The sequence below is a fragment of the Hypomesus transpacificus genome, chromosome 13, assembly GCF_021917145.1.
Source record: "Hypomesus transpacificus isolate Combined female chromosome 13, fHypTra1, whole genome shotgun sequence".
Lineage (NCBI taxonomy): Eukaryota > Metazoa > Chordata > Actinopteri > Osmeriformes > Osmeridae > Hypomesus > Hypomesus transpacificus.
Window position 1 is genome coordinate 5,435,224 of NC_061072.1, and position 25,651 is coordinate 5,460,874.

The 25,651-nt window shown below is 43.7% G+C and overlaps 2 protein-coding genes and 1 long non-coding RNA gene across 3 annotated transcripts; 2 read left to right on the forward strand and 1 right to left on the reverse strand.

The window, feature by feature from the left end:
- The first annotated feature begins 5,961 nt into the window (after positions 1 to 5,961).
- On the forward strand, positions 5,962 to 13,103 carry LOC124475882. Its single transcript, XR_006956974.1, has 2 exons — positions 5,962 to 6,117; positions 12,933 to 13,103. It is a non-coding gene; the product is annotated as an uncharacterized LOC124475882 (long non-coding RNA).
- A 1,196-nt stretch (positions 13,104 to 14,299) lies between these two features.
- On the forward strand, positions 14,300 to 16,663 carry nat9 (N-acetyltransferase 9 (GCN5-related, putative)). Its single transcript, XM_047032294.1, has 7 exons — positions 14,300 to 14,369; positions 14,453 to 14,539; positions 14,985 to 15,094; positions 15,219 to 15,359; positions 15,448 to 15,507; positions 15,665 to 15,759; positions 15,858 to 16,663. The coding sequence occupies exons 2-7, from the start codon at positions 14,463 to 14,465 to the stop codon at positions 16,026 to 16,028; spliced, it is 654 nt and encodes a 217-aa protein (XP_046888250.1). The 5' UTR covers positions 14,300 to 14,369; positions 14,453 to 14,462; the 3' UTR covers positions 16,029 to 16,663.
- A 117-nt stretch (positions 16,664 to 16,780) lies between these two features.
- Positions 16,781 to 19,594, reverse strand: lrrc59 (leucine rich repeat containing 59). Its single transcript, XM_047032304.1, has 8 exons — positions 19,415 to 19,594; positions 19,059 to 19,176; positions 18,909 to 18,968; positions 18,670 to 18,828; positions 18,474 to 18,578; positions 18,284 to 18,356; positions 17,871 to 18,062; positions 16,781 to 17,774 (listed from the first exon to the last, which is right to left on the reverse strand). The coding sequence occupies exons 2-8, from the start codon at positions 19,155 to 19,157 to the stop codon at positions 17,494 to 17,496; spliced, it is 969 nt and encodes a 322-aa protein (XP_046888260.1). The 5' UTR covers positions 19,158 to 19,176; positions 19,415 to 19,594; the 3' UTR covers positions 16,781 to 17,493.
- Between the last annotated feature and the right edge of the window lie 6,057 nt (positions 19,595 to 25,651).

Here is a 25,651-nt window from a genome sequence, read left to right on the forward strand (position 1 = left end):
GAGTTGTTTCCTCTTTATTCCCCAGTTGAGTTTGGACAACTGTATTCCATCTGAGAGTGTTTGATCTACTCTTCTGTACCTCACACACCTTACAGTATGCCCTCTCCTTTCTACCTACCTTCCTCTCTCACACAAACGTTTTTTGTATTCCCTGCCGTCTTTTGCAACAATTCATTTAATTAAAATTTTAAAATGTTCTCCATTCTATTCCCTCTTGGTCAGTATCTTTCTTTGCCTCTTTGTCTTAAGCGCTTATCTTACATAGTGCCAAAGTAGCTGTGTGGGTCTTTGACTGTCTGTGTGTGTGTACGTTTGTGTGTGATAGCAGTACGTTAGCATTAACTCCAAGGATTAACATCCTTTCATCTCATTAGCCGTGGTTCGAGCTGACCAATCTCTACAAGGGGATTGTGTGTATGTGCTTGTGTGTATGTCTGCGTCTGTGTGTGTGAGTGTGTAGGTGGTAAAGGTTACCCAGGTTGTAGTTCCTCTGGCCATAGATAGGATCAGCCCCCAATCTCTGTAATCGTTAAGACTTGACCTATAGGGCATTAAGATCAGATGTGTGCATGGTCGAAAGATAGATTAGAAACATATTGCTGAGATGAGAATAGAGCGACAGACATGGTAAACATCCTTAAGGATAATTAATTAATCAATATTAATTAATTATTTATTTATTAATTAATCAATTAATTAATTAATAAAGTAGCAATTTACAATTTAACCTAAAAATACCAAAAAATACAGAGTGCAAACGATACAATAGATAGTGCAAATTGCAATGTGCAGGGTGTCATTGTGCAGATTGTGATTTAGAGTCAGTGTGACTCCTTGGCCTTGTTAAAGTGGCCAACAGCGGATGGGAAGAAACTGTTCTTGTGGCGTGAGGTTTTAGTCTTGATGGACCGCAGCCTTCTGCCGGAGGGGAGTAGCTGGAACAGGGAGTGTCCAGGGTGAGATGGGTTGGCCCATCTTAATCATTTCGGAATCAGTGAAGAATATCAATTAAAGTTTTCTGAAAATGTTTCTGAAAAGTGGTGGATGCAACAAAACAGATGCAACAAAACATTATAGATATATTAGAGGCCCAAAGACTGCATACAATCTGATGCTTTGTTCACCAATAGTTAGAAGATTCACCAATAGTTAGAAGATTCAAGATACATACATAAATAAATATTCTATCAACAAGAATTTTAAAAACTCTTGCTGTGGCAACACGTTTGTGCTCTACCAGTATTAGAGTCTTGTCAAAGACAAACCATTCCTCGGCATTAACCACTGCAATATATTTGAGAACTGTGCACTTCTAGTCCAATGATACCCCTTTTCCATCAACGCATTTTGGGAGCCAGTTCGGAGCCGGTGCCTAATCGCGAACCAGTTCTTCCTCTTTCGACAGACTGGGAACCGGAAAAGTGGTTCGTACGTGGTTCGTACGTGGTTCGCAACGAGCACCACTTCGGAGCTGGTCTAGTTTACGAACCAACAAAGAACTGCTTGGGGCGGGGTTACTGTGACCAACAAAACGCTTTGGCCGCCATTGCAAAGTTTTTACAATTCATATTTCAGCTAAACGGTACTTGTAAATCAGAATCTGAATGAAAATGTATCGAGAAGTGGGCAGTGTAGTTGCTTAAAATGTGCTTATTTTATTGATGAAACTGCTAATTTTGCTCTGACTTTTATTATTCTCGATTGTAATGTAAACATTCGGGATGCGCGCGCAATGTGGCTGCAGAAAACCCGGAAAGGATAGAATTTTTTATGGCAAAAGGACCACACGGATAATACAAATAGTTAAATTTAAAAATACCAAAAAGGTCGAGGAGGACAGCCTTTAAAAGAGAAAGCGATTACCCATTGATCTGTCACATCAGAATTTTGATTTGGGTCACGAACGTCTTGACATTTGAGTGAGAATGTTGCCCGGTACAGACCGCATAGTCGAGTGGCAACCATGTCTTCGTCATGTCACTAAGTTCATAATTTTACAGTTTCACAGTCAATTTTACATTTTAAAAGTCGAAAAAATTTGCCAGGCTAGTTTTGGCTGATCACTTGGTCAGGCTATTTAAGGGTATCGGGGTCAAGTGAATTTTGTGCATAGACAAGTGAAACGTAAATGTATTTGTCCAAAGGCCAAGAGCCTCAAAAAGTTAATATCAAGCCCTGCAATCCAGTGGCCAGAGATATATGATGACCTGATCGACACTCCAGGTGTAATAGACCGGGGAGAAGTTCGTCTTTTACAACCGAAATGCGCATTTGAGACTGCTTGACAGTTGTGTGACGTAGGGTGATAATTGGTCTATACAAATGGCGAGTTGAACAAACACGTCGGATGCGCCGTGTTTGGATGCCGATGTAAGTTTGCAAAACCATGAGCAACAACAGCAAAGAAACGTCCGCCATCGTTGATGTTGTGTTTGGCGCTACCGCGCTAGCGTTGCTGGGAAATATGAGACGTATACAGTGACGTAATGACGTGGCTCTGTGGTGGCTCTCGCCCGTGGAAAAGCAAACCGGTTCTTAGTAAGCTCCGTTCTTGAACCAGCTCCGAACTGGCTCTAGCACCAGCTCCGAACTAGCTCCCGGTTCACTTTGGTGGAAAGGGGGTATGATTTAACCAGCACTTTTGGCAATAGATTAAATACAACACCTTAACACTGAGCCTATTTCTCCTGTCCATCAGGAGTCAGAGGGACTATGCAGACACAACTGAATCTAAAGGTTCCTCTGCAGCTGGTCTACACTGATGCTCCACCTATGCCCTGCACACTTCTGCAGCTGGTCTAGACTGTGGCTCCACCTGTGTCCTGCACACTTCTGCTGCTGGTCTAGACTATGGCTCCACCTGTGTCCTGCACACTTCTGCAGCTGGTCTAGACTATGGCTCCACCTGTGTGATAAGAGCATCTTCTAAATGACAATAAATGTTTAAAAAAATCTAAGACAAACAAATAAATCTTACACACTGTACAGGAGCTGGCTTTGTCAGTCAGATCTGCCCTGTCTTGGGATGGCATAACTACTGTACAATTAAAATCCTCATTGGGGTTGACATTTGGCAATGCAATATGTTATTAGGGTCTACATTTCTGCTTGTTCTGCTCTACATTTTATTTTATTTCCTGATGATAAAGTCCCATTTAACCATTAGTGGTCTTCTCTTGATTATACATTCGCTGGCTCAATAATCAAACTCTCCCACCTTTAGAATGATTTAATCGATATTGTTGATATTATCATTTGTGTTATTTTTTCATGTAATACAAGGTTCCATTACTTTACAAAGACAAGTAAGTTATTTATAGAGCACATTTAAAAACAGCAAATGCCGACCAAAGTGCTGTTAAAAAATCATCATATATGGCAAAACAACAAAAAATAAGAACAACAGCCAAAAAACACAATTACAGTAGGCACGAGAGACCCTAAACTGACTCGAAAGCCAAAGAATAAAAATATGTTTTAAGACGAGACTTAAATGGCTCGGTGATGGGGGATGACCTGACAAACATGTGCAGTTTATTCCACAGAGTAGGGGCTACAGCTCAAAAAAGGCACGATCACCTTTTGTTTTCATCCGAGTCTGTGGAATGGCTAAAAATAACTGGTTTGATTATCTAAGGGGCCTGGAAGTGAGATATGGTCCCCCTTCCTGGTACCAGTCAACATTCTAGCAGCCGCAGTCTGGACAAGCTGCAGGCGTTATAATGATGATTGACAAATGCCATAATACAGAGAATTACAATAATCAATTCGAGACGATAGAAGTGCATGAATAACAATTTCCAAGTCTTTAAAAGAGAGGAAATGTTTAAGTTTTGCAATACTCGGTAACACTTTAGAATAATGGTCCGTTGTTAATGAGTATAGGCCTAGTTATGCAGGAAGTAATAGGTAGTTCTACATTAACACTGAATTTAATACTATTAACTAATATGGAACCAAGGTTAACTTAGCAGTAAGTAATAGCGAATTTAGTACAAAGGTAGTTCCTTGGTAGGTATTTGATTATTAATATATCCTCATTGAGAACTACTTGTGAACTGTGACCAATTAAGAAAGAATAACCAATGAATTACTAATCACAAAAGTAAGGTCTAAATAGTGAACAATTGTCCTTTTTTAACTCTTAACATGGTCGTAACATTTCAAAGCTTGTGCCTGAAATGAGTTATTTGTGGAAACCAGTTTATGAATATTAACGTTATAACACGCCCCTGTATGATTATGGCACACGTCCCCCCCAATATTTGATCATACTGTATGATTATGGGACACGTCCTCCCCAACATTTGATCATACTGTATGATTATGCGGGCAATTTCGATGTGTCTGCAATTAGGTCTTTCTGTAGCTCAGAAAATATCAAATCACGGCCGGTCCATTTTCCGAATCCAGTCGACTTGGCTTACCAAAACCTATTTGTCCTGAATACATGTCATGTTTTCCCTAAAGCAATACTGGTGCAACGTCAATGAGTTAGGAGCGCAAAATCATTTGGCAGTGGCACATTTTTATGGATGGAAAATATCCAGCATTTGGCTAACATACGATAACAACGACTAGGTGAATTTCACTAGAATTTCGAATTGTAGAATTAGTGCAAATTTCGAATTGTAGAATTAATGCGAATTTCGATTGCAATACTATACAGTTTGTATGAGGGAGTTTTTATAAGCTAACCGACAGCTAGCTTGGCTTTACAGCTAGCAACAACTGTAGCTAGCGTTTTGGGCCATGTTCCTGTTCTCTGATTTGGGTTATCTAGCAAGTTATTTTAAAGTCCTGCCATTTGTTCTTTCTTCCTTCATCATTTTTATTCTTTTGGAATTGCGTTGCTGTTGTATTTCGCAGTAGTGGCCAATGCTAGAATCGTGAGTAGTGAGTAGGCCTATACCTTGATTTGGGTTAGGGTTAGCCATGTACTTACTTATTATCTATTTAGCCATTATGTTTGACTCAGTTTATCATCACAGTTTGTTGAATGTGTTGAATGTTTCATTCCAAAATACAGATTTTTTTGTTTAAATGCTAGGTTTCATCATTGTGCCAAACAAAAAATGTTTAGTTAATTCAGACATACAAATAAAATGCTTTATTCTTGCATGCCCATGTGCATTTTTGCATTATGTAGGATTTTCTTTTACGATTTCATGGAAATCTTCCAGTGCATATAATTTTAAAAAAATATTATCCAATCACTGCAGTTGTTTTATGTTGTAAATGTTGTGAGGTGACATGTTAGGGAGGGATGTTTTTCACTTTGAAATAATGGTCCAGATTATAGTTACTGCGGGATGACAAGGTAACTCTTGAGTAATTAGTGAAGAGTTAACATGTTTGTCACTTGAAAATAATGGTCCACATCACAAGTAGTTCCTGCAGGATAACAAGGTAACCCTTGAGTAACTAGTGAGGAGTTAACATGTTTTTCACTTTAAAATAATGGTCCACATCACAAGTAGTTCCTGCAGGATGACAAGGTAACGCTCGAGTAATTAGTGAGGAGTTATACTGGTTTTCACAAGTAATAGGCCTATAACAAGTCTATTTTTATATTTGACACATACGGGTGTAACCAGGGTGAAACAGCGTTTTTTAGTTGTGTTGAAATGTCACCAATGCTGATTTAAATGTACCAGTATATGTTTAGGTACATTTGGTAACCTGTTCCTTTGTTGATGTGTTTTTGTACCTGTACTGTAGCTTTAAGAGAAGTCCGTGTTTTGTGACGTGGGTGTGGCGCCAAAGCTCAGAAGGCTTTTTACTGTCTGAGCGGAGGAGGGAATGTTGGTCCCGACTACGACCGTTTATACTATTGACACGTTGGTTTCTTTGGCTCATACAGAAGCGAATAAATGAGAGAAAGCCAGCCTCCTTTGTGGTCCAGTCTCCCATCCTTCCATTCATCCAACATTCACACCCCCCCAGAACACAATGCAGACGATTACGCCGTTAACGGATGTGCACTTCTATATATTAACACAAGAACTGTTGCACACCCGTTACATTGGTGCCGTGACCTTTCAAGGATTGGTTTAAAGGACGACATCACCTCGTTCGCCGAGGAAGCTGCTGCCACTGGCCCTTTGTGGTACTGAGGTATTTCCGTGGAGAGTGCTCAGGGTTTTATTTTATTTTGAATGGACAATTTATTTTTTTATATAGGCCTATCCACATGTGTCGATGCTGAACGAAGTAGGTGTTTGCACATTGTGGACTTTTTGTACCATCTCAGTGAACTGATTGAGTGCTAAAAAAAAAAAAAAAAAAAAAAAAAAGGGCAGTTACAGCACGTTCGTCAATTGTGAAATGTAAAGTACTGATTTGATGCTGTATATATGTTTGCCAATTGATATGCTCTTTTAGTACTGTCATTTCGTGCTCCCAATTTATCCATTGTGATTTCATTGAACAGTTTTTTTTCTTCCATTGTGTTGATAAGGTGGCATTTAATATGGCAGAGGGCAGAACATACTCACTGGGTAGTGGGGGTGATGATGCTGAGCGCGTTTCTTTTGAGTGCCAGTTTGGTGTGGGGAGGGGATTTTTGAATCAGCCCTCAGAAACCAGAACACCAGGGCCTGGAGTCACGGCGTTGGGCACCCCCCAGTTGACCTCAACTCGGTATGTAGACCGTGCCATGCCGAGCCACTTCAATCAGAACCCAGACTTAGGTTCGCTCATTACACAGTTAGCTGAAAAGCTGGGTGAGTCCATTACAGCTCAGCTACAGGCTGATAGGAGCACAAACAGCACAAGTATTCCTCTGCCAACAGAGACAACACTGCCTAATGTCAGTGTAGTGCTGCAATCAGCCGCAAAGGAGCCTCCCTTATTCAGGGGTGATGGCTCAGATAAATTTACAGTTCACGAGTGGGAAAATCTCATGACCCTGTATTTAAAGAGACGTGCCATCCCAGTTCACGAGCAATCCCAAGAGATCCTGGCAAAGCTTATGGGCAAAGCAGGAGATGTGGTGAGAGTAAAGCTGCGTAACACATCTATCGATCACGCTACAAATCCACATGTGATTTTTGATACTCTGAAACAACATTTCAGTGAACTATCATACTCAAGCATGCCCCTGTCAGATTTCTATAACACGCTGCCCACACCAGGTGAAGATGCTATGGAGTATTGGGTTAGGCTAAATAAAACGGTGGATGTAGCTGACGAGTGCTTGAAAAGGCAGGGTCGTAGCATTGATGACCCGGGCCATGAGGTCAGCATGATGTTTATCAAACACTGCCCAGACCAGTCTCTCTACAGTGTTTTCAAGTTCAAGTCTGCTGACAAATGGTCGGCCTGTGAAATTCAAGATAGGCTCGATGAGCACATGCAGGATAAGAAATCAAGATCTGCAGCTGCAAGACCACTAAAGCCTAGTGTTGTAGAGCACAGAGCTAATTCGTGCCACGTACCTATACTTGAAGAGGCACCTCTCTTGAACACTGCTGCTCCACCGAGACAGCCTCCAGCCCCTTTGACCACTGCTGGTGTCGACAATGATTGCATGAAGAGTTTGGTAAACCTGTTGGACCGGCTGGTCACAGTGCATACCCAAGTGCCTTCCAACCCCGGCACCCAAGCTGCCATGCCACGCTCTTCCCAGAGAGTGTGCAGGGTCTGTGGGGCTCCTAATCATTCCACTTTGTCACACTGTAATCACGAGAACCTGTGTTTACAGTGCTTGTGTCCCGGTCACTGGAAGAGGGACTGTCCTCAACGGACGAACCAGCACCGCTTTCAGCACAATGGCCGTGCTGGTAACCACAACCAGCAGCCTAACCAGCGCCGCTCTCAGCCTGATGATAGCGCTGGTGGCCAGTCTCAGCAGTTAAACTGTTAAACCCACACCTTGAGGGGCCCGGTGTGGGTTACGTAAATGGAACCCCTTCTGAAACCTGTGACCTAGCTCAGTTATATGAAGAGAGCTGTGCCAATGCACCTAAGGGTACAAAAATAGCCATTCAAGCTACCCAGAGAATCAAAGCTTTCGGAGAGCTGTTTTATGCTCCAGTCCTCGTCAACCACAGTGTGCAGCTTAAAGGCATGTGGGACTCTGGCTCTATGGTATGTAGCATCAGTGAGGAAGCAGTAGAGAAGCTCAGATGTGCTGATGTTTTGCCAGAGAAGCGGTACCCCGAAGAGAACATTGTCTTGATTGGTTGTGGTGGTCTGAAGACCCAGCCTGAGGGCTTTTATGACTTGGAGATGCAGCTGTATGGTGTTCCATGTATTGTATCCACTTTGGTTGTGTCTGGCCAGCAGGATGATCTCATATTGGGCTCGAATATCATCAAATATGTCACTCATGTCCTGAAAGGTGGTGACGAGTACTGGGATCTTGCATCTTTTCATGACCATCAATCTGACCCCGAGATCGGTCACTTCTTGTCCATGTTCACAAATGTCGAGCGCTGGAAGGGGAGCGCAGTCCCTGAAAAGATAGGAACGGTTAAGCTCACCCAGGCTGTGACCCTCCTACCCAAGCATGAACACTTGGTTTGGGGCAGACTCCCTGCTAAGTCGCCTATGTCACCTGGCAGCACTGTTGTCGTGGAGCAGACCAACTCAAAAGCCATGCCACGAGGTGTCCTAGTGGGTCGTCTTGTCACACCTCTCTGGGGTGATAGATGGGTGCCAATGACTGTTGTGAACCCATCTGACAAAGCGATTACACTGAAGAGGAATTGCAAGTTGGCTGATGTGTTCCCGTGCTTGGCAGTCGAGGATCTTGATGTTTTCCAGGGCTCACAGGCAGCTTCGGAGAAAGAGCAACCTGACACTGAGAAACGACAGCATGATGCTTCTTCCGGTGCTAGTCTTTCATCCCAGTCCGGCAAAAGTCTGTCAGAGTTGGGTCTAAGCGACGTCGATGTAGCCTCATGTCAGGTTAGCGAAGCTTGTAGGTCCCAGCTCAAGCAACTGATAACTGACTATCAAGACATCTTCTCCAAGCACTCGCTTGACTGCGGTGAGGTCAAGGGTTACGCACACCGCATCCGTCTCACTGACGATCGCCCGTTTCGCCTACCATACAGGAGAGTCCCTCCAGCCCACTATCAGAAGTTGAGGCAGGCTCTCACTGATATGGAGGAAAAGGGAATCATCAGAAAGTCCACAAGCGAATATGCGTCTCCTTTGGTGATGGTGTGGAAAAAGGATGGTGGGTTGCGGGTTTGCAATGACTTCAGGTGGTTGAATGTCAGAACCATAAAGGATGCACATCCCCTGCCTCACCAGTCAGACTGTCTCGCTGCCCTTGGTGGCAACTGCTTCTTTAGCACGATGGACCTCACCTCTGGCTTCTTCAACATTCCGATGCATGAAGACGACAAGAAGTACACAGCTTTCACGACTCCTCTCGGGCTGCATGAATACAACCGCATGCCACAAGGTCTGTGTAATAGCCCTGCTTCCTTCATGAGGGTGATGACTGGTATCTTTGGGGACATGAACTTCACAAAGCTTCTGTGTTATCTTGATGACCTTCTTGTCTTTGCCCCAACGGAGGAAGAGGCTCTGTCCAGACTCGAAGCAGTGTTTCAGAGGTTGCGGGCGAACAACCTGAAACTGGCTCCTAAAAAGTGCCACCTTCTGCAGAAGCAAGTCCGGTTCCTTGGCCACATCATCAACGGTGGGGGTGTGTCCGTCGATCCAGCCAAGGTGGAAGTAATCAACAGCATGCAGGTACAAGACCTCATGGATACAGATGGATGCACGCCTTCTGTTCGAAGACTCAGATCATTCCTCGGCATGGTGTTCTACTATCAACACTTTATCCCCAACCTGTCTTCCACTGCAAAGCCGCTGTTCGCACTTACAGCTGGTCAGAAGAGGCGAGGGAAGTCAGCTAAGGGTAGAAAGCCCCAATCGGCCTACCGTAAACTCACTGCTGCGGATTGGACAGAGGAATGTGTGAGCGCTTTTGAGCACATGAAGGCCAGGCTGTTGGACTGCGTCATGCTGGCTCATCCGGACTTCGATGAACCATTTATCTTGTCAACAGATGCGTCTTTGGATGGACTTGGTGCGGTACTCTCCCAAGTGCCCCGAGGAGAATCCAAGGCCAGACCGATTGCTTTTGCGAGCAAGACCCTCAGCGCATCACAGCGGAAATATCCAGCTCACAGGCTGGAGTTCATGGCCCTGAAGTGGAGTGTGTGTGAAAAGTTTAGTCACTGGCTGAAGGGTCATAGCTTCACCATTTGGACTGATAATAATCCACTTACTTACCTTCTAACAAAGCCGAAGCTAGACGCATGTGAGATCCGCTGGGTGTCTAAGCTGGCGTCGTACACCTTTGATCTCAAACACTTACCTGGGAAGAAAAATGTGGTGGCAGATGCCTTGAGTCGCGATCCCTTTGCGAGAACCATTGGCCAGAGGCTGCTCAAGGAGCCATATTCCACTCTGACTCAGGAAGCCGATGAGGTGGAAGGGGATTCTGTGCAGGATGTTTTCAGGCTCAGCTGCCAGTCTCAAACCCTCAGACTGGAAAACCATCCACTACCCAGGACGGGGTACGACACAGCCGAGATCAGAGCTCTCTGTCAGGCCCACTGTGCCTGGAATGACACGGCAGAGTCCAGGGCACTCTTCTTGACACAAAAAGTCCAACAACGCTCAAGTGGTCAAGATGCACTGCCCATGTTCTCTGCCCAGGAGCTACAGCTGGCTCAAGAGCAAGATCCAGTTATCTCCAGGGTGTTGCCCTTTGTTTCTGCCAGGAGACGACCGTCTAGGCGAGAAAGGCATGGTGCTGACTCGAAGGTCCTCAGATTGTTGAAGCAATGGGAAAGGCTGGAAGTCCATGATGGAGTTCTGTATCGGGTCTCAAGAGATCCAGTTTCCAAGCAGCGACGATCCCAATATGTGTTGCCTCAGAGTCTAAAGGACAAAGCACTGTCCGGCATCCATGATCTGGCAGGTCATCAGGGCCAGGATCGTACTCTTTCGCTTGCAAGACAGCGTTTCTATTGGCCTGATATGGAAAAGGATGTGAGGGCACATGTAAAATGCTGTCAGAGATGTGTGTTTGGGAAGTCACCGGAACCAGCTGCTCGCGCTCCTCTGGAGAGCATCAAGAGCTCAGCTCCAATGGAGTTAGTGTGCATGGATTTCTGGACTGCCGAAGACAGCAAGCAGCGGTCCGTTGATGTTTTGGTGGTCACCGACCACTACACCAAACTCGCTCATGCCTTCCCTTGTGCCAATCAAACGGCAAAGCAGGTCGCAAGGAAGCTTTGGGATAATGTGTTCTGTGTTTATGGTTTCCCGGCGAGGATACATTCCGACCAGGGCGCCAATTTCGAGAGCAACCTGATTGCGGAGCTCCTCCGTTTGGCTGGTGTTGCAAAATCCCACACGACAGCTTACCATCCGATGGGCAATGGGGGTACCGAGCGATTCAACCGCACCTTGGGCAACATGCTCCGAGCCCTTCCCCTAAAAGAAAAACAGCAATGGCCACAACAAGTCCAGACCCTCACGTTCGCATACAACGCCACCGTCCACGAGACGACGGGTTACGCTCCATTCTTCCTCATGTTTGGGCGTGTCCCTAGGCTGCCGGTGGACGTCATGTTCAGGCGGGTTCTGGACGACCCTGAAGTTGCTGACTACGACACGTATGCAAAATCCCTGCTTTCTTGCTTGAAAAGTGCTATGGAGATCGCTCAGAAACATACTTCCTCTGAGCAGCAGCACCAGACCCGACAATACAACAAACGAGCCAAGGGCACCTTCCTGTCAGTGGGAGATCGTGTGTTGGTGTCAAATAAAGGGGGACGAGGAAAGAGGAAGTTAGCCGACAAATGGGAAGATGGAGTGTACACAGTGGTTGGAGTGAATCCAAGTATCCATGTCTACAAAATACAGGATGCCGTGGGACACACAAGAGTTGTGCACAGGAATCTCTTACTGGAAGTGAACTTCTTGCCTCTCCCTGGATTGGACCAAGCCGAGTCTGCTGATGCAACTGATCAGTCGTGGGCTGAAGAGGAGTCTGATAAGGAAGATCGCGTCTCTGATGATGATGAAATGGCTTCAGTGTCTGGAGAATTGACTCAGGGTGAACATGCCCAGGACGTGTCAGATTCCAGAGATGAAGAGGAGCTCTCAATCTCATCACTTGACGACTCACCTGAGTCCGAGTTGGCTGTTGCAGAAGAGCATGCTCAGCCTAGTCCAGCACTCTGTCCTGCTGCTGTTATCAATGACTGTCCATCCATCTCAGTCGCTCCACACAGAGACACAAGGCCAGCCCAGCATGCTGACACCTCAGGTTGCACTGACTCTCATGCACACGCTGAGGATGATGGCATTGTCAGAACACGTGCTGGAAGATTGGTGAAATCAGTGAACAGATTGATAGAATCTATGGTTCAGAAACCATTGTTTGAAAGGTCCAAGTTTTTTATGGACGGCCGTTCCCAGCTGTTTTAAAAGTTGGGCGTGACTAAGTGTTGAAAGTGCTTATGTGATACATTTTCAAAAGGGGCCAACTATGAGGTTTTATAAACCTGCAAATGTCTATGGACTATGTATTTTGGGCCAAATGCTGTGTGACGTACGAGGCGTCACATCAAACTAAGGGGAATCTAGAGATTTGATCAACCTCTTTCTTTCCTGAACCTTGTGTTAAGGTAGCTTTCAAGTTGACTATGTGGACAAGGTCCATTGTTCATTTGTGCCAGGTTGTGTCAGTGCTAGACTTTTTGTACGCCTTTGAAGACATCCTTAAATCAGGATGTTGGTGAATTTCAGGAGGGGTGTATGTAACCAGGGTGAAACAGCGTTTTTTAGTTGTGTTGAAATGTCACCAATGCTGATTTAAATGTACCAGTATATGTTTAGGTACATTTGGTAACCTGTTCCTTTGTTGATGTGTTTTTGTACCTGTACTGTAGCTTTAAGAGAAGTCCGTGTTTTGTGACGTGGGTGTGGCGCCAAAGCTCAGAAGGCTTTTTACTGTCTGAGCGGAGGAGGGAATGTTGGTCCCGACTACGACCGTTTATACTATTGACACGTTGGTTTCTTTGGCTCATACAGAAGCGAATAAATGAGAGAAAGCCAGCCTCCTTTGTGGTCCAGTCTCCCATCCTTCCATTCATCCAACATTCACACCCCCCCAGAACACAACGCAGACGATTACGCCGTTAACGGATGTGCACTTCTATATATTAACACAAGAACTGTTGCACACCCGTTACACGGGCATACATTTCTGTGAGGCACTAGTGATATTCTAACAAACATTGTAATCTGGAAGATTTGGTTTTGCGCTTATCGCAACATAAATGCAGGATGCAAATTGTTTTTGACAAGAGAACATCAATGTTTATATTCATATCCTAAAGAGAAGTCCTCCTCAGGCGGCTACTGTAACATAAAGGTAGGTCTTTGGAGTCTGAGACATATTGAACTGACGCTGAAGAGCTCATAATAGTAAACTAATCCAATCATGAGAGTGTCAGCATCACTTCCTAATTATTAAAAATGTTAAACAAATCATCATTATTTGTATTATACCTTGTTTAAGTTTGAAATAAACAGAGAACATACATCCATTCTTTGGTAAGAGTAGTCAAAATCTCAACCTGTAGTTAACGTATTTGGGGGGATATAATATTCATAAACTGGTTTCCACAAAGAACCCATTTGAGGCACAAGCTTCTGAAAAGTTATGACCATGTTGAGAGTGAAACAACCAAATTGTTCACTTTTTAGACATGTTACTTCTGTGATTAGTAATTAATTGGTTATTCTTTCTTAATTAGTGATAGTTCACAAGTAGTCCTCAAGAAGATACATGTATTTAGTAATAACCAAAAACCTACCAAGGAACTACCTTTGTTGTAAATTAGCTATTACTTACTGCTTAGTTAATCTTGGTTCCATATTAGTTAATAGTATTAAAATCGGTGTTAATGTAGAACTACCTATTACTTCCTGCATAGCTACTTGTTAACAACGGACCATTATTCTAAAGTGTCACCCAATACTCCTTAAATGAAAGAAATTACCGTTGACAACAGAATTAATTTGTCAAATTTTAGTGTTGAATCAAAGATAACACCCAAAGACACAGTAAACAGATGCATACAGACGTATAGGCTGCCTGATACCCAAAGAATAAAGTTTTACTTAATTGAAACATTTATTGTTTCATAGCACCACATCAAAATACATCACGATCACTACGATTCGACACAGGTCTCACTTATATCGATTCCAGACCAGTAGATGGCGGGTTAGCTCGTTTAGCTGGCTATAACGACCAACATCACTGGACCAAACCAACGAACCTAGCAAACAAGGAAGTGAGTCAAACAGTACTTGTAAAGGTAAGTAAATCTGGTGAAGTAAATCTTAGAGCGCAATGTTGGGATGCTAATAAACAGTTACTTCGCTACCTGTTGTATGACAGGTGGCAAACCATGAGAATAAACGAAGATACGTTACTGGAGGGGAAGAATGTTGTGTTGGTGCCTTACAACGCAGATCATGTACCCAGGTATTTTATATTCAAGGTTTTGCCTAGATTTCACTGTAGACCACGTCCCTATGTCTGTGCTGCTTCTTAAGGGACCTGTAACAACGTCTTCTGTCTACAGTGCACGCGCACTACATCTCCGCACACATTTCAGACCCTATAGGCTACCTGTCCACGCTCAGCTAATTGTTGTAAGCTGTCTCATTTATGTTTCTGTGGTTTCTAGTTGTATTCTGTATGTCCCTGTGGTGGCTAGGTATCATCTGTATGTCCCTGTGGTGGCTACGTATCATCTGTATGTTCCTGTGGTTGCTAGGTATCATCTGTATGTCCCTGTGGTTGCTAGGTATCATCTGTATGTCCCTGTGGTTGCTAGGTATCATCTGTATGTCCCTGTGGTTGCTAGGTATCATCTGTATGTCCCTGTGGTTGCTAGGTATCATCTGTATGTCCCTTTGGTTGCCAGGTACCACCAGTGGATGGAGTCCTCTGAGCTTCAGCAGTTGACTGCTTCAGAACCTCTGACTCTGGAACAGGAGTATGACATGCAGAGCAGCTGGCGGGAGGATGATGATAGTGAGCACGCATACACACACACAGCCCAAAGAAGGGAACCGGTGGTCAGCCTTTACTACTTTAGTGGCCTTTTTGTCTTCAGGAGATATGTCTCTCTACATCCCTCCTTTCATTCCTCTCCCAGAGTGCACGTTTATCATCCTGGACAAGCAGCGCTGGGCGGACCCAGCGATGCAGGAAGAGCAGTGTATGGTGGGCGACGTCAACATCTTCCTGACAGATCCCAGCGACCCCTCTCTTGCCGAGCTCGAGATAATGATCGCAGGTAAACAGCAACAAAATTACAATTGGTTCTTCACCGACTGATCTGAATAATAAGAGCTGATAATGATAGTCTTCTGATGTTGTTCCAGAGCCATGCTACAGGGGAAAGGGCCTGGGGAAAGAGGTTACATGGATGATGATCTGCTATGGTACTGTCATTCATAGACTCCCCCCCCCCCCCCCCCCCCTCCTCCTGGATTAGAAGATGTGCTTTAAATAGAGGATCATGTTTATGCTAAAGCAATGTTAGAATGTGTTGAAGGTTTTTCCCCCCACTTCTGTGGTGACAATGGTGTTGTCCTCTAGGGGTGACTAAACTGGGAATCCAGAAGTTTGAGGCAAAAATCGGACTGGACAACAAAGTCAGCATCGCTATGTTCAAAAAGTTCCACTTCCATGAGGTATGGCAGTCAAAGTATGATCATGTATAAACGGAGGGAGTGATGTCAGTGACATGGTAGCAATGTGTAGTCATCCTGCTCCAACTCTTGTCCTCCAGTTGTCCGTGAGTGAGGTGTTCAAGGAGGTGACCCTGGGGCTGACCGTGGACAAGGCCATGCGGACCAAGCTCATGGGCGACATGGCCTTCATGAAGGAACAGGAGTACAGGAAGGCCCGCGAGAGCCGGCATGAAGGGACCTTACCAAACACATCACATGCCTCCCTGTGAACACTGCCCGACAACTTCCTGTTTTCAAACTGGTGACTACGGTCAAAGTGATCCCAGGTATATACAGCTGCATTAGGCTACCATTGACCTGAACTGGACACTCTTGTTTTTACTAATTGTATGCCCAGGAACTGTACATACACAGGTATGTAGGGTCCACCTCCTTCTGTAGTCCTACATGTTTGTTGTGATGCTGCTCTGGTCAAAGTCAGGAAGGAAGAACATGAGTAGATGTCCTAGACCCAAATATACATTTAGACCTAATTATACTCTTCATACAGGTCTGTGGCTGAGTCAGAGAACTACATAGAATTTTGGGACTCATTTCAGAGGCGAGCCTACTTTTAAGAAATGTAAATGTGCCAAGTGTAAGTGGAGTACTTTTCAGTACTTAAGTATTAGTTTACTGTGTCTGTAAATGGTCACCAAGACAGAGAATGGGAAGGTCCATCTAGGGATGTATTCTCTACAGATCTATACTCGATTGGGTAGATGATTTTCTGAGATTCATGGACATCTCATTAATGTTTTCCACAAATATATTGGAAACTGTAAACGATTGGGCTTGGGTAATAAATGTTTACTATATAATGCGCATATTAAATTCAAGTCTTTTTTTCTTTTTTATAACTTTGGATTTTTGTATCTCTTTATTTCACATTGTATTTCAGCAGCTGAAATACAATGTTTTATTGATCAGTTTTAGGCTTCAATACCAACACACCTCGTTAAGATTTTTTAGTAATAGAAAACAACTGCAATGGTTGGCCAGCACACAAACATTTATTTATGTTGACATATCTTGATTATAGCTGAAACATGATAGAATATCAGCAAGGAAAAATGTACTGCTATAGCCATGGACCTGGTCAAGTATTACAGCCATTGCAAAACTTGGAGGCATCAATAGACTTTATAGAGTAGATGGTTAGTTAGATGTTATCATTAAATATGTGACAACTCAACATTCACACAGTTTTGGAAAAACTTAGCATGCCTAACACACCAATGTCCTGTATCTGGTCCTGATGGCTCTGGGCACTTCAATGCACAACAGACAAGGCCACTTGTTTGGCTGGGCTTCTCCGACTCCAAGCTGCTCTGCACAGGGCACTACATAGCCACGTAAGGCTGCAGGTACATGCTTAATACAGAGAAGGTGGCCATTTTTAGACTAGGTCATGATTTAAAAACAAGGACCTTGTACTGAAGAACCAGGACAAAGACAATTCCATAGGAATTTAAGATGATCATCCAATTTATCACCCCCCCCCCCCTTCTCCCAACCCACACATCACAGTCCAGCGAGTTAAAGAATGCAAGGCCCCCACTGTAATCAAATCCCATACCCCAATGTCCTGTAAAGTTCAAAAGTGAGCTTTGGACTAAATCCATGTTTGAGCATAGTAAAGGCCAGTGGGAGCCATGGGCTGGTAAAGAGGGGGACATGGAGGCAGAAAGACGATTAGTTTTCAGACGGAGCCCGGCGTTCCAGTAGCTCCTGACTCAGAGTGGACAGCTTGTGCACCAGCTGTCTGACCACATTCTCCTGCTCCCGTGCCCACGACAGGCTGTCACCCACGGCAACATTGATTGGCAGACAAACAGGTTCCTTCTGTAGCTCTGTCAGATGACAAGCCCCTATGGCTCCGGCCAATCCCAGCAGCATCAGGAGGACGATCTTGAACAGCAGGCCAATGAGAGAGCGTTTGGCTTTTGGGAAAGAGTCCACCACTGCTTGTTTGTCTTGAGATGTGAATGAAATAAATAACACATGAATGAATGATGAGGTGACCAGCAAGTTTACATGGTTTGACCAACAGTGCAATGCAGCTTTCCTACCAGCAGCCTGTCCGTTTCTCTTCTTCTTCTCCTCCTTGTTCTTCTTCTGTTGTTCCTGAGCAGCCATGGAAGCCATCTGAGCATTGTACTCTTTCCTTCTCCTCTCCTTCTCTTCTGCTTTCTCTCTTTTACGAGCCTCTCTCTCTTTTGCCTCTCTCGCTCTCTGCTGGGCTTCCTTCTTTTTCTCTAGTTCTAGTTTTGATAGTGGAGAGAAAGAGGAAATAAAGCAGGATTAGCAGATGGAACATCATCAATCCCTCATCTGGAAAAACTTAATTGTTTGTTATCTGACACTACACTGGTGGATAAATGTCTTAGCTCAGAAACCAACCTCTAATATTATAGGTTCGCAGGTTTGATTTCATGAGCCAATAGCCAACCATCTCTGGGATAAATACACTTGCAGTACCCACCTTTCTCCTTCAACAGGCGCCGCTCTCTCTCCTTATCCACCTGCTCCTGAAGGGATCTCATGTGCTGGAGAACCTTGGAAAAAATACAGCCTTCTCACTATACACTGTTTTCAACAAAGCTACTCCAGCTCTCTCCCTCTCTCATCTCACCGTCTTTGCGGCATTCTGTTCATGACATCTGTCTTCTTACCTTAGAAGCACACTGCTTGCATTGTTTCTCGTCCAAACAGTCACCTGCAGCCATTGCTAGCTGTGGTTCTAGAGGGTTATCCTTGAGATCCAGCCACTTCAAATTCTACAGACCCACATACAAGCCACAAGGAACATTTGTTTGTTATAAAATCCAGTAATTAATTTCAATTTGTACTGTGTGTGTGTGTACATACCCTGAGCTCTGAGAAGCTAACAGGCAGGATGCCCAGCTTGTTGTCGTACAGGTCCAGATGTTGCAAGTTGCTTAGGCGACCCAGGTCCTCTGGTAGACTGCTCAGCTGGTTCTTGCTCAGGTCTATCTTGATCAGGTGAGTCAGGTTGCAGATCTCTGGCTGCACACAGTCAAAACCATAGATTCCATTAATAATTATTTGAGGAAAGACAATGTGTGTAGGATGCAAGTGTTACTCACAGGTAGTGAGGTGATGTTGTTGCAGGACAGGTCCAAAACTGTTGCTTTGGGGAATGCGGCCTGTGGTGGCACATTTAAGAACATTTTACATACAGGTCTGATGCTAAACTAATTGTGAATTTAGTCTTTCTACATGTAAAAAGCACTTACCAGTTCTTTGACCGGTACCTCTGTTAAGTTACAGAGGCTAAGGTCCATTTCGTTGCCATTGATTTTGTCTTTCAGATTTATCAGCTTGCTTTTACTCATTGTGGCCTTGGCTTGAGAGCTGTATAAGAAACAACTTATTTACAAAAAAACTGTAAGCTGATGGACACGGTTGGTTTGTTTGCATAATGGCTAATTTATCGTAAAAGTAGGCCTAGTGTTTCCTTTTTTATGCCAGATAATAATTAAACCGTTTCTGTCTACCTGACTATGTAGCTAATCTGTCTATAAGGTAACAGTTCCCACGATGACAGGCACAGTGACAAAGTGGGATGGTTTTCAAGAAGGTCCACACTCACCTGGTTTAAGTTGACAGTTTGAAAACCAGCAAAAGGAAAGGCGAGACAGACCTCTTTGTAAATATAAATGTAAGAGCTCTGGTAGATATTTAATGTTCCTGTCTGTAGTTACAATGAAAGTCCACGTCAGTCATTTAAGTCGTGTGCTTCAGTTCTTAGCATCGAGTCAACAACAATGCCACATCGACATTGTTGCATACATTGCCCTCTACAGCATTGGAGGATGATTTCTCTGTTCCGCTCCTGCTGCACACAGCCGTCATCGCCAGAGGTCGACATAGTTCACAGACCGCCAGAGGTCGATATAGGCTGTGTCGAGATGGGTATGGCTGCTGCCTGCAGCCTCCCGTCTTATGTCTTCCCGTCTCATGCCCAAGCTGTCCAACGGTAAATGCAGAGGGTCAAAAATACCAAATCGCGAATTATTGTACGGATGGAGTTAAAGGTAAATTCGTGAGCACGTTTGTTGCAATAAATTGAAAAACGTAACATTTTACTTTTTTTATCATATAGTTTGCTGATTTCTGGATGTTTTCCCTGATGTTAACGTATATTTAATGAAACCTGCGATGACTGCATCAGCGTTTTATGCTGACATTTGTTAGCGAATATTAGCTAACGTTACCTAGAGCAATGTATTGTTGCAGACTTTGATGGTTTCTTTTTGTGATTTTCCTTAAGGTACACATCAGTGTCTTTAAAAACAAAGAACACACCGTAGATGAAACCCTAACCCTAACCAAATGCACAGTGTGCTGTACCGACCATCATTGTCCCCCAACCGTCGTGGTTGTGCCTAACCTTAACCTCGACCTCTGCTACAACTCCTGGCCTTAAACTAATCCTAACCTCAACCGTCGTTGTGACGCCTAAACTCAGCCGGGCCTCCCAGGCTGCTAGAATGGATTTTTAGTTTGTAGTCTAGCAAAAAAAAACACGTACACCAAAGTAGAAAGGAGAAATAGCGGACCAGACAAGCTTTTATTTTGAAAAGTAGAAGCATGAGACGGGAGGGCATGAGACGGGAGGGCATGAGGCGGGAGGGCATGAGGCGGGAGGCTGCAGGCTGCAGCCATACACTCTGCTGTGTCTACTACCGCGCACTTTACAAAGTACACTGCAATACAGTGCACTGCAAAACAGTGCACTTACATATTCAGTGCACTCCGTCGTTGATAAGTGCTGTCTCAAATGGAACACTTACGTTAAACACTTGGTGGAAGTGACGGACGCAAATCTGCTCGCGACACCCGCAAAACCTGCCAAAATGAACGCGCTTCTCCACTCAAGTGGAAAAAGCTGCCGAAAGGGCTCCTCCTTTTCCGCTACGTAGCCAAGATGGCGCCTGTTTAGGGCGAGTAGTGTCCATCGTTGTACACTGGCTGTTTATCAATCCACGTTTTTTCCCTTCTTGTGTTCTTGCGAACTCGTTTGACATCATCTTTTATTGCCCAAGTACGGTTCCAATCCAAAGAACATAAGTCACCAAGAACGCCAAAAATACCCGGAAATGTTCCTGATACGCCCCTTTTCTCGAGGTTGCATCGAATGATGACTTGACCAGAGAGAACGCTTCTGATTTCCCAGAAGTCATTGCAAGATGTCAAGCGAGGCAGACAAACCTCACAACTGTAATTTTTTACTTTTCATATTTCAGTTAATTGGTACGTGTAAATCAGCATCTGAAATAAAATGTGACGAGAAATAAGCAGTTCAGTCGCTGAAAATGTTCTTATTTTATTGATGAAAAGGCTAATTTGTCAATTTGCTCCGACTTGTCGATAACCTACCTAGCATCTCAGTGCAGTGCAGACACTAGGTACTGTAAGATAGCAAGGGCTACAGAAAACGTAAAATTACAGGTAGACGGACCATTTTTTAGCTTTGTTATCTAGTCTTTGTAGTTAGTCAGTGTTATCATAATGCTGCGAGTCCAGGAAAACCCTAACCATCTCAATTCATTCTCCGTCCTTGCGTCCTTGCAAGACAATTCTTGTAAGGACGCTTGCAAGAAGGTTCTTCAAAAGAATGTACTTGCGTTCTCAGCGTTCTTCGGATTGATAAACAACCAGTTTTTTTGGACCGTTTGCAGTGCGCCATCCGGGTACTTTCAGTGCACTGAATTCTGCAGGTTTTGGGAGTGAAGCGCCCTAAGCACTGAAAGTTAGTGCTCGAAGTGCACAAGTGCGCGGTAGTAGACACAGCTCAAGTCAGAGAATGGCTCTGACATAAGGTGCGTTCGACATGGACTGCGGCTGCATGAAACAACCGGCGAGAGTAGCCGCTTGCAGTTGGGGAGGAGTTGAAAACGGCTCTGTGCTGCGTTAACGTCAGTCATGGCCGATCAAGCGCTGTTTGCTTACTTTCCTACGGTGGCCCTGAAGTGCAACACACAACGGCAAATAGCAAAACACAACGACAAATAGCAAAACACAACGGCAAATAGCAAAACACAACGGCAAATAGTAAAACACAACGGCGAATAGGAAAACACAACGGCAAATAGTAAAACACAACGGCGAATAGGAAAACACAACGGCGAATAGGAAAACACAACGGCGAATAGGAAAACGCAACGGCGAATAGGAAAACGCAACGGCAAATAGGAAAACGCAACGGCAAATAAGAAAACACAACATCAAATAGGAAAACACAACATCAAATAGGAAAACACAACGACATTAACTTCTGACGGAAAAGGTAGGGCCTATCTAGCAGAAGATGGACCCTGATTGGACAGAGGGACTGTCTGTGTTTTAACAGGAAGGAGAACGCTTATTTTGAAAACATCGAAATACTCGGAAATACTTTCGCTATTTTAAGAATGATTTTGATGCAAGGCATAGGTAGGCTACATACGAAGTGATAGTTGATATGTTGTCAACTAATCACAACATCAGGATGAGTATAAGCACTTGAAGTTACGTTTGACAAATTAGTTCTAGTTATCGATGTTTGTTGGCATACAAAGTTAGTCTTCTCATATTAGCGTAGTTAGTGATTTAGAGCTAACAACAATTAATAGCAGATCAAGGGTTCCTATTGTCCAGCTAGCTCTCAACGCTCGGCAGAAATTTCAGGTTCACACACTAAAAACAATGACCCTCTCATGATATTATATAATAAAATGTTTTAATTAATGCAATTGGTTGCCTTGTATATTCTGTTCTATTTACCAAACTCCTTGTTTTAAATTGAGCAGTTGCTGGTGTGATTGCTATCTAGATTAGATTCAACTTGCATCAAGTAGGATACTGCAAATATAAATGTTCAAGTTCAAGTATTTTATTGTCAGGTGCACAGAACAACACAGGGTCCGACTGGGCACGGAAAGTCTCAGGACAAGAAGCAAAGCAACCTGGCATAACATATAAGCAGTGATGGGTAGTAGCTTCGCTACTTGTAGCAACGCTACTAGCTCAACTACATTTGTCAGTAGCTTGGCTGTAACGTCGCTATTTACAAAACTAAGTAACTTTTCATTAGCTTTTATTGATCAAGTAGCGCAGTAGCGTCCTCGAAAGCTAATTTCTCCTGGACACATCTGAAAAGCAAAGCACGGAAAAAGCATCTCACATATCCCGTTCTGCAGTTCACGTTACAATCTATCTCACTAGAACTTAGTACAGCGAGGGCTATGATTGTCTCATCTCCACTCACACAGTGCCTGCGCGGCCAGTCTGACTAGATAACAGCAATTGTCATTAGCATTTTGGATTAGGCTATTGTTCGATTAAAATATCTAAACATATTTTAGCCTTTATCTGGCTGACAATTGTGTTGATCACTAAAATTGTATTGAATTGACATGCAGTTTGTTTAACTGAAAGTAGCTACTAATGTATCAAGCTACTTTTGACAGATCTTTGTAACTTAGCTTGCTAAATTTTTAGTAGTAAGATGATGAAATGAGTAGTAGCTTCTGTGTAGTGAAGCTGAATTTATTGTTGAGTAGCTAGTAGCTTAGCTCACTACACATATCAAGTAGCTTGCCCATCACTGCATTTAAGTACACAGAACATAACACGTTGTTAACGTGGTAAATTGTAAGTGGGCTGATGAATAAAAAAACGTGTTTAACAAGTCCCATTTACTTCAACAGTCAAAAGTTAAATGTTCAGTAGAACAATAGTCCTCAATCATTAGGCTACAGTACGCAGCTAGCATAGCCATTTCTAGCTCTGCTTCAGAATATGGCTGCCTATTGTTATAGATTAATCATGTAGGGTGAATTCGGGTAATCTGGGACACTGGGTAATGTGGGACACCTAAACTCCAGTGTGTTTTTATCCTGCTATGACAATGTCTAGTCCATAGAACTTTTACTATGGGTTTAGCATGGATGTCATGTGACTGAAATCACAAAACTTAATTGGTGTTATGTCACAGAATGGGGCAGGGCACTTGTCTATCAGGAAGCTCCCATGAGATTTGCATAATCAGGTCAGTGACATAACATTCAAGATTAATGTTAAGGATATAAATCTGTCAAAAATAAATAAATGTTCCTTATTGTTATCAAATTATGTTTGTGATCTATTCAAGCCACAAAATATGCCTAAAAGTGAGGAAAACTTTTTTTTTTTTACAATTTCTTAGCTGTCCCACTTTATCAAACATGATTGGTAATGTGGGACGGCATCATTTGGGTCATCTGGGACAGTCATTTAAGTTCTTCAAGTAAGGAAAATATGTATTCAGGGACTTCCTCTTTGTGTGTGTGTGTGTGTGTGTACTGACAACCCAGTATCACATAATTTCGTGAACCAGTCACGAAAAAGAATCTAATATTTCGTGACAGGTTCACGAAATTGGCACTTTTTTCGAGACTATGTCACGTTTTTTCAACCAGTGCATTTCAATGGAGAGAATATTTCGTGACCTCGGCACATTTTAATTAACCAATTCATTTCAATGGAGCAACAAAATGGGGAAATGTTTTTGTGTTCATTTAAGGTTTCGTTCTAATTTTTAAGCGATAAAAAACTAGTTCATAAAATAACTTGCCGTGTTCTTTTTTTTAAGAGGTAGGTGAAATAGGCTACGTAGCCTATAGTTAAATATTATGAACTCCACGCCACTACATCTCGGAGATTTGCCTAATCCTGACAGTTTTCCACTCCCTCACACCTTACTTGAATCAGGAATCAGAATCAGAAATGAGAAAGGGTATAATCGCCATGAAAGTTTGCACAGACAAGGAATTTGCTTAGGCAGGAAGATGCATACATTCAACATAGGAATCTTAAAAATGTATATGATCGTGACTCCCTGCTTTCTGGCAAAACGAAAGGCGGTGGTATTTGTTTTTTTATTAACAGTGGCTGGTGTGAAGATGTGACAGTGATTTTGCAGCATTGTTCTCCTGATCTGGAAACATGTTTTATTAACTGTAAACCTTTTTACTCGCCACGTGAGTTTGCTTCATTCATATTGGTCGGCGTCTACATGCCCCCTCAGGCTAGCGCCAACGAGGCTCAACGTGTACTCGCAAACCAGATATTGTGCATGGAGCATGAAAATCCAGATTCCTTGGTTATTGTGCTAGGCGACTTTAACAAAGGCAATCTAACTCAAAAACTCCCCAAATACAGACAATTCATCAAATGCCCTACCAGAGAAGAGAACACCTTGGATCACTGCTACTCTACTATCAGTAAAGCATACCATGCGGTCCCCCAAGCAGCACTGGGTCACTCAGACCACGCCATGGTCCACCTGATTCCTGCATACAGGCAGAAGCTTAAGCGCTGTAAGCCTGCTGTGAGGACATCGAAACAGTGGACCAGTGAGGCTATGGAGGAACTGCGGGCGTGCTTGGACTGTACTGACTGGGACATGTTCATGACTGCTACCAATAGTCTGGATGAGCTCACAGAGGCTGTGACATCATACATCAGCTTCTGGGAGGACTGCTGTATACCAACACGCACCAGGGTGAGCTACAACAACGACAACCCCTGGTTTACAGCTAAACTCAGAAGGCTGAGGCTGGACAAAAAGGCAGCGTTTAGGAATGGGGACAAGGGCAGATTCAAGGAGTCGAAGAACAGGTTTAGCAAGGCGGTGAGAGAGGCTAAACGACTGTAATCGCAGAGACTGGAACACCAATTCTCTGCTAACGACTCTGCTTCTGTCTGGAGAGGCCTCAGGCAGATCACCAACTTCAAGCCCAGAGCCCCCCACTCCACTAATGACTCCCGCCTGGCCAACGACCTGAATGAGTTCTACTGTAGA

Coding starts and splice junctions, on each gene's coding strand:
- nat9 (XM_047032294.1), top strand. CDS start 14,463: ATGAGAATAAACGAAGATACGTTACTGGAGGGGAAGAATGTTGTGTTG. Junction 15,508..15,664: donor ATGGATGATGATCTGCTATG/GTACTGTCATTC, acceptor GTTGTCCTCTAG/GGGTGACTAAACTGGGAATC. Junction 15,760..15,857: donor AAAAGTTCCACTTCCATGAG/GTATGGCAGTCA, acceptor CTTGTCCTCCAG/TTGTCCGTGAGTGAGGTGTT.
- lrrc59 (XM_047032304.1), bottom strand. CDS start 19,157: ATGAGTAAAAGCAAGCTGATAAATCTGAAAGACAAAATCAATGGCAAC. Junction 18,829..18,908: donor ACAACATCACCTCACTACCT/GTGAGTAACACT, acceptor GACTGTGTGCAG/CCAGAGATCTGCAACCTGAC. Junction 17,775..17,870: donor GAGAAACGGACAGGCTGCTG/GTAGGAAAGCTG, acceptor TCACATCTCAAG/ACAAACAAGCAGTGGTGGAC.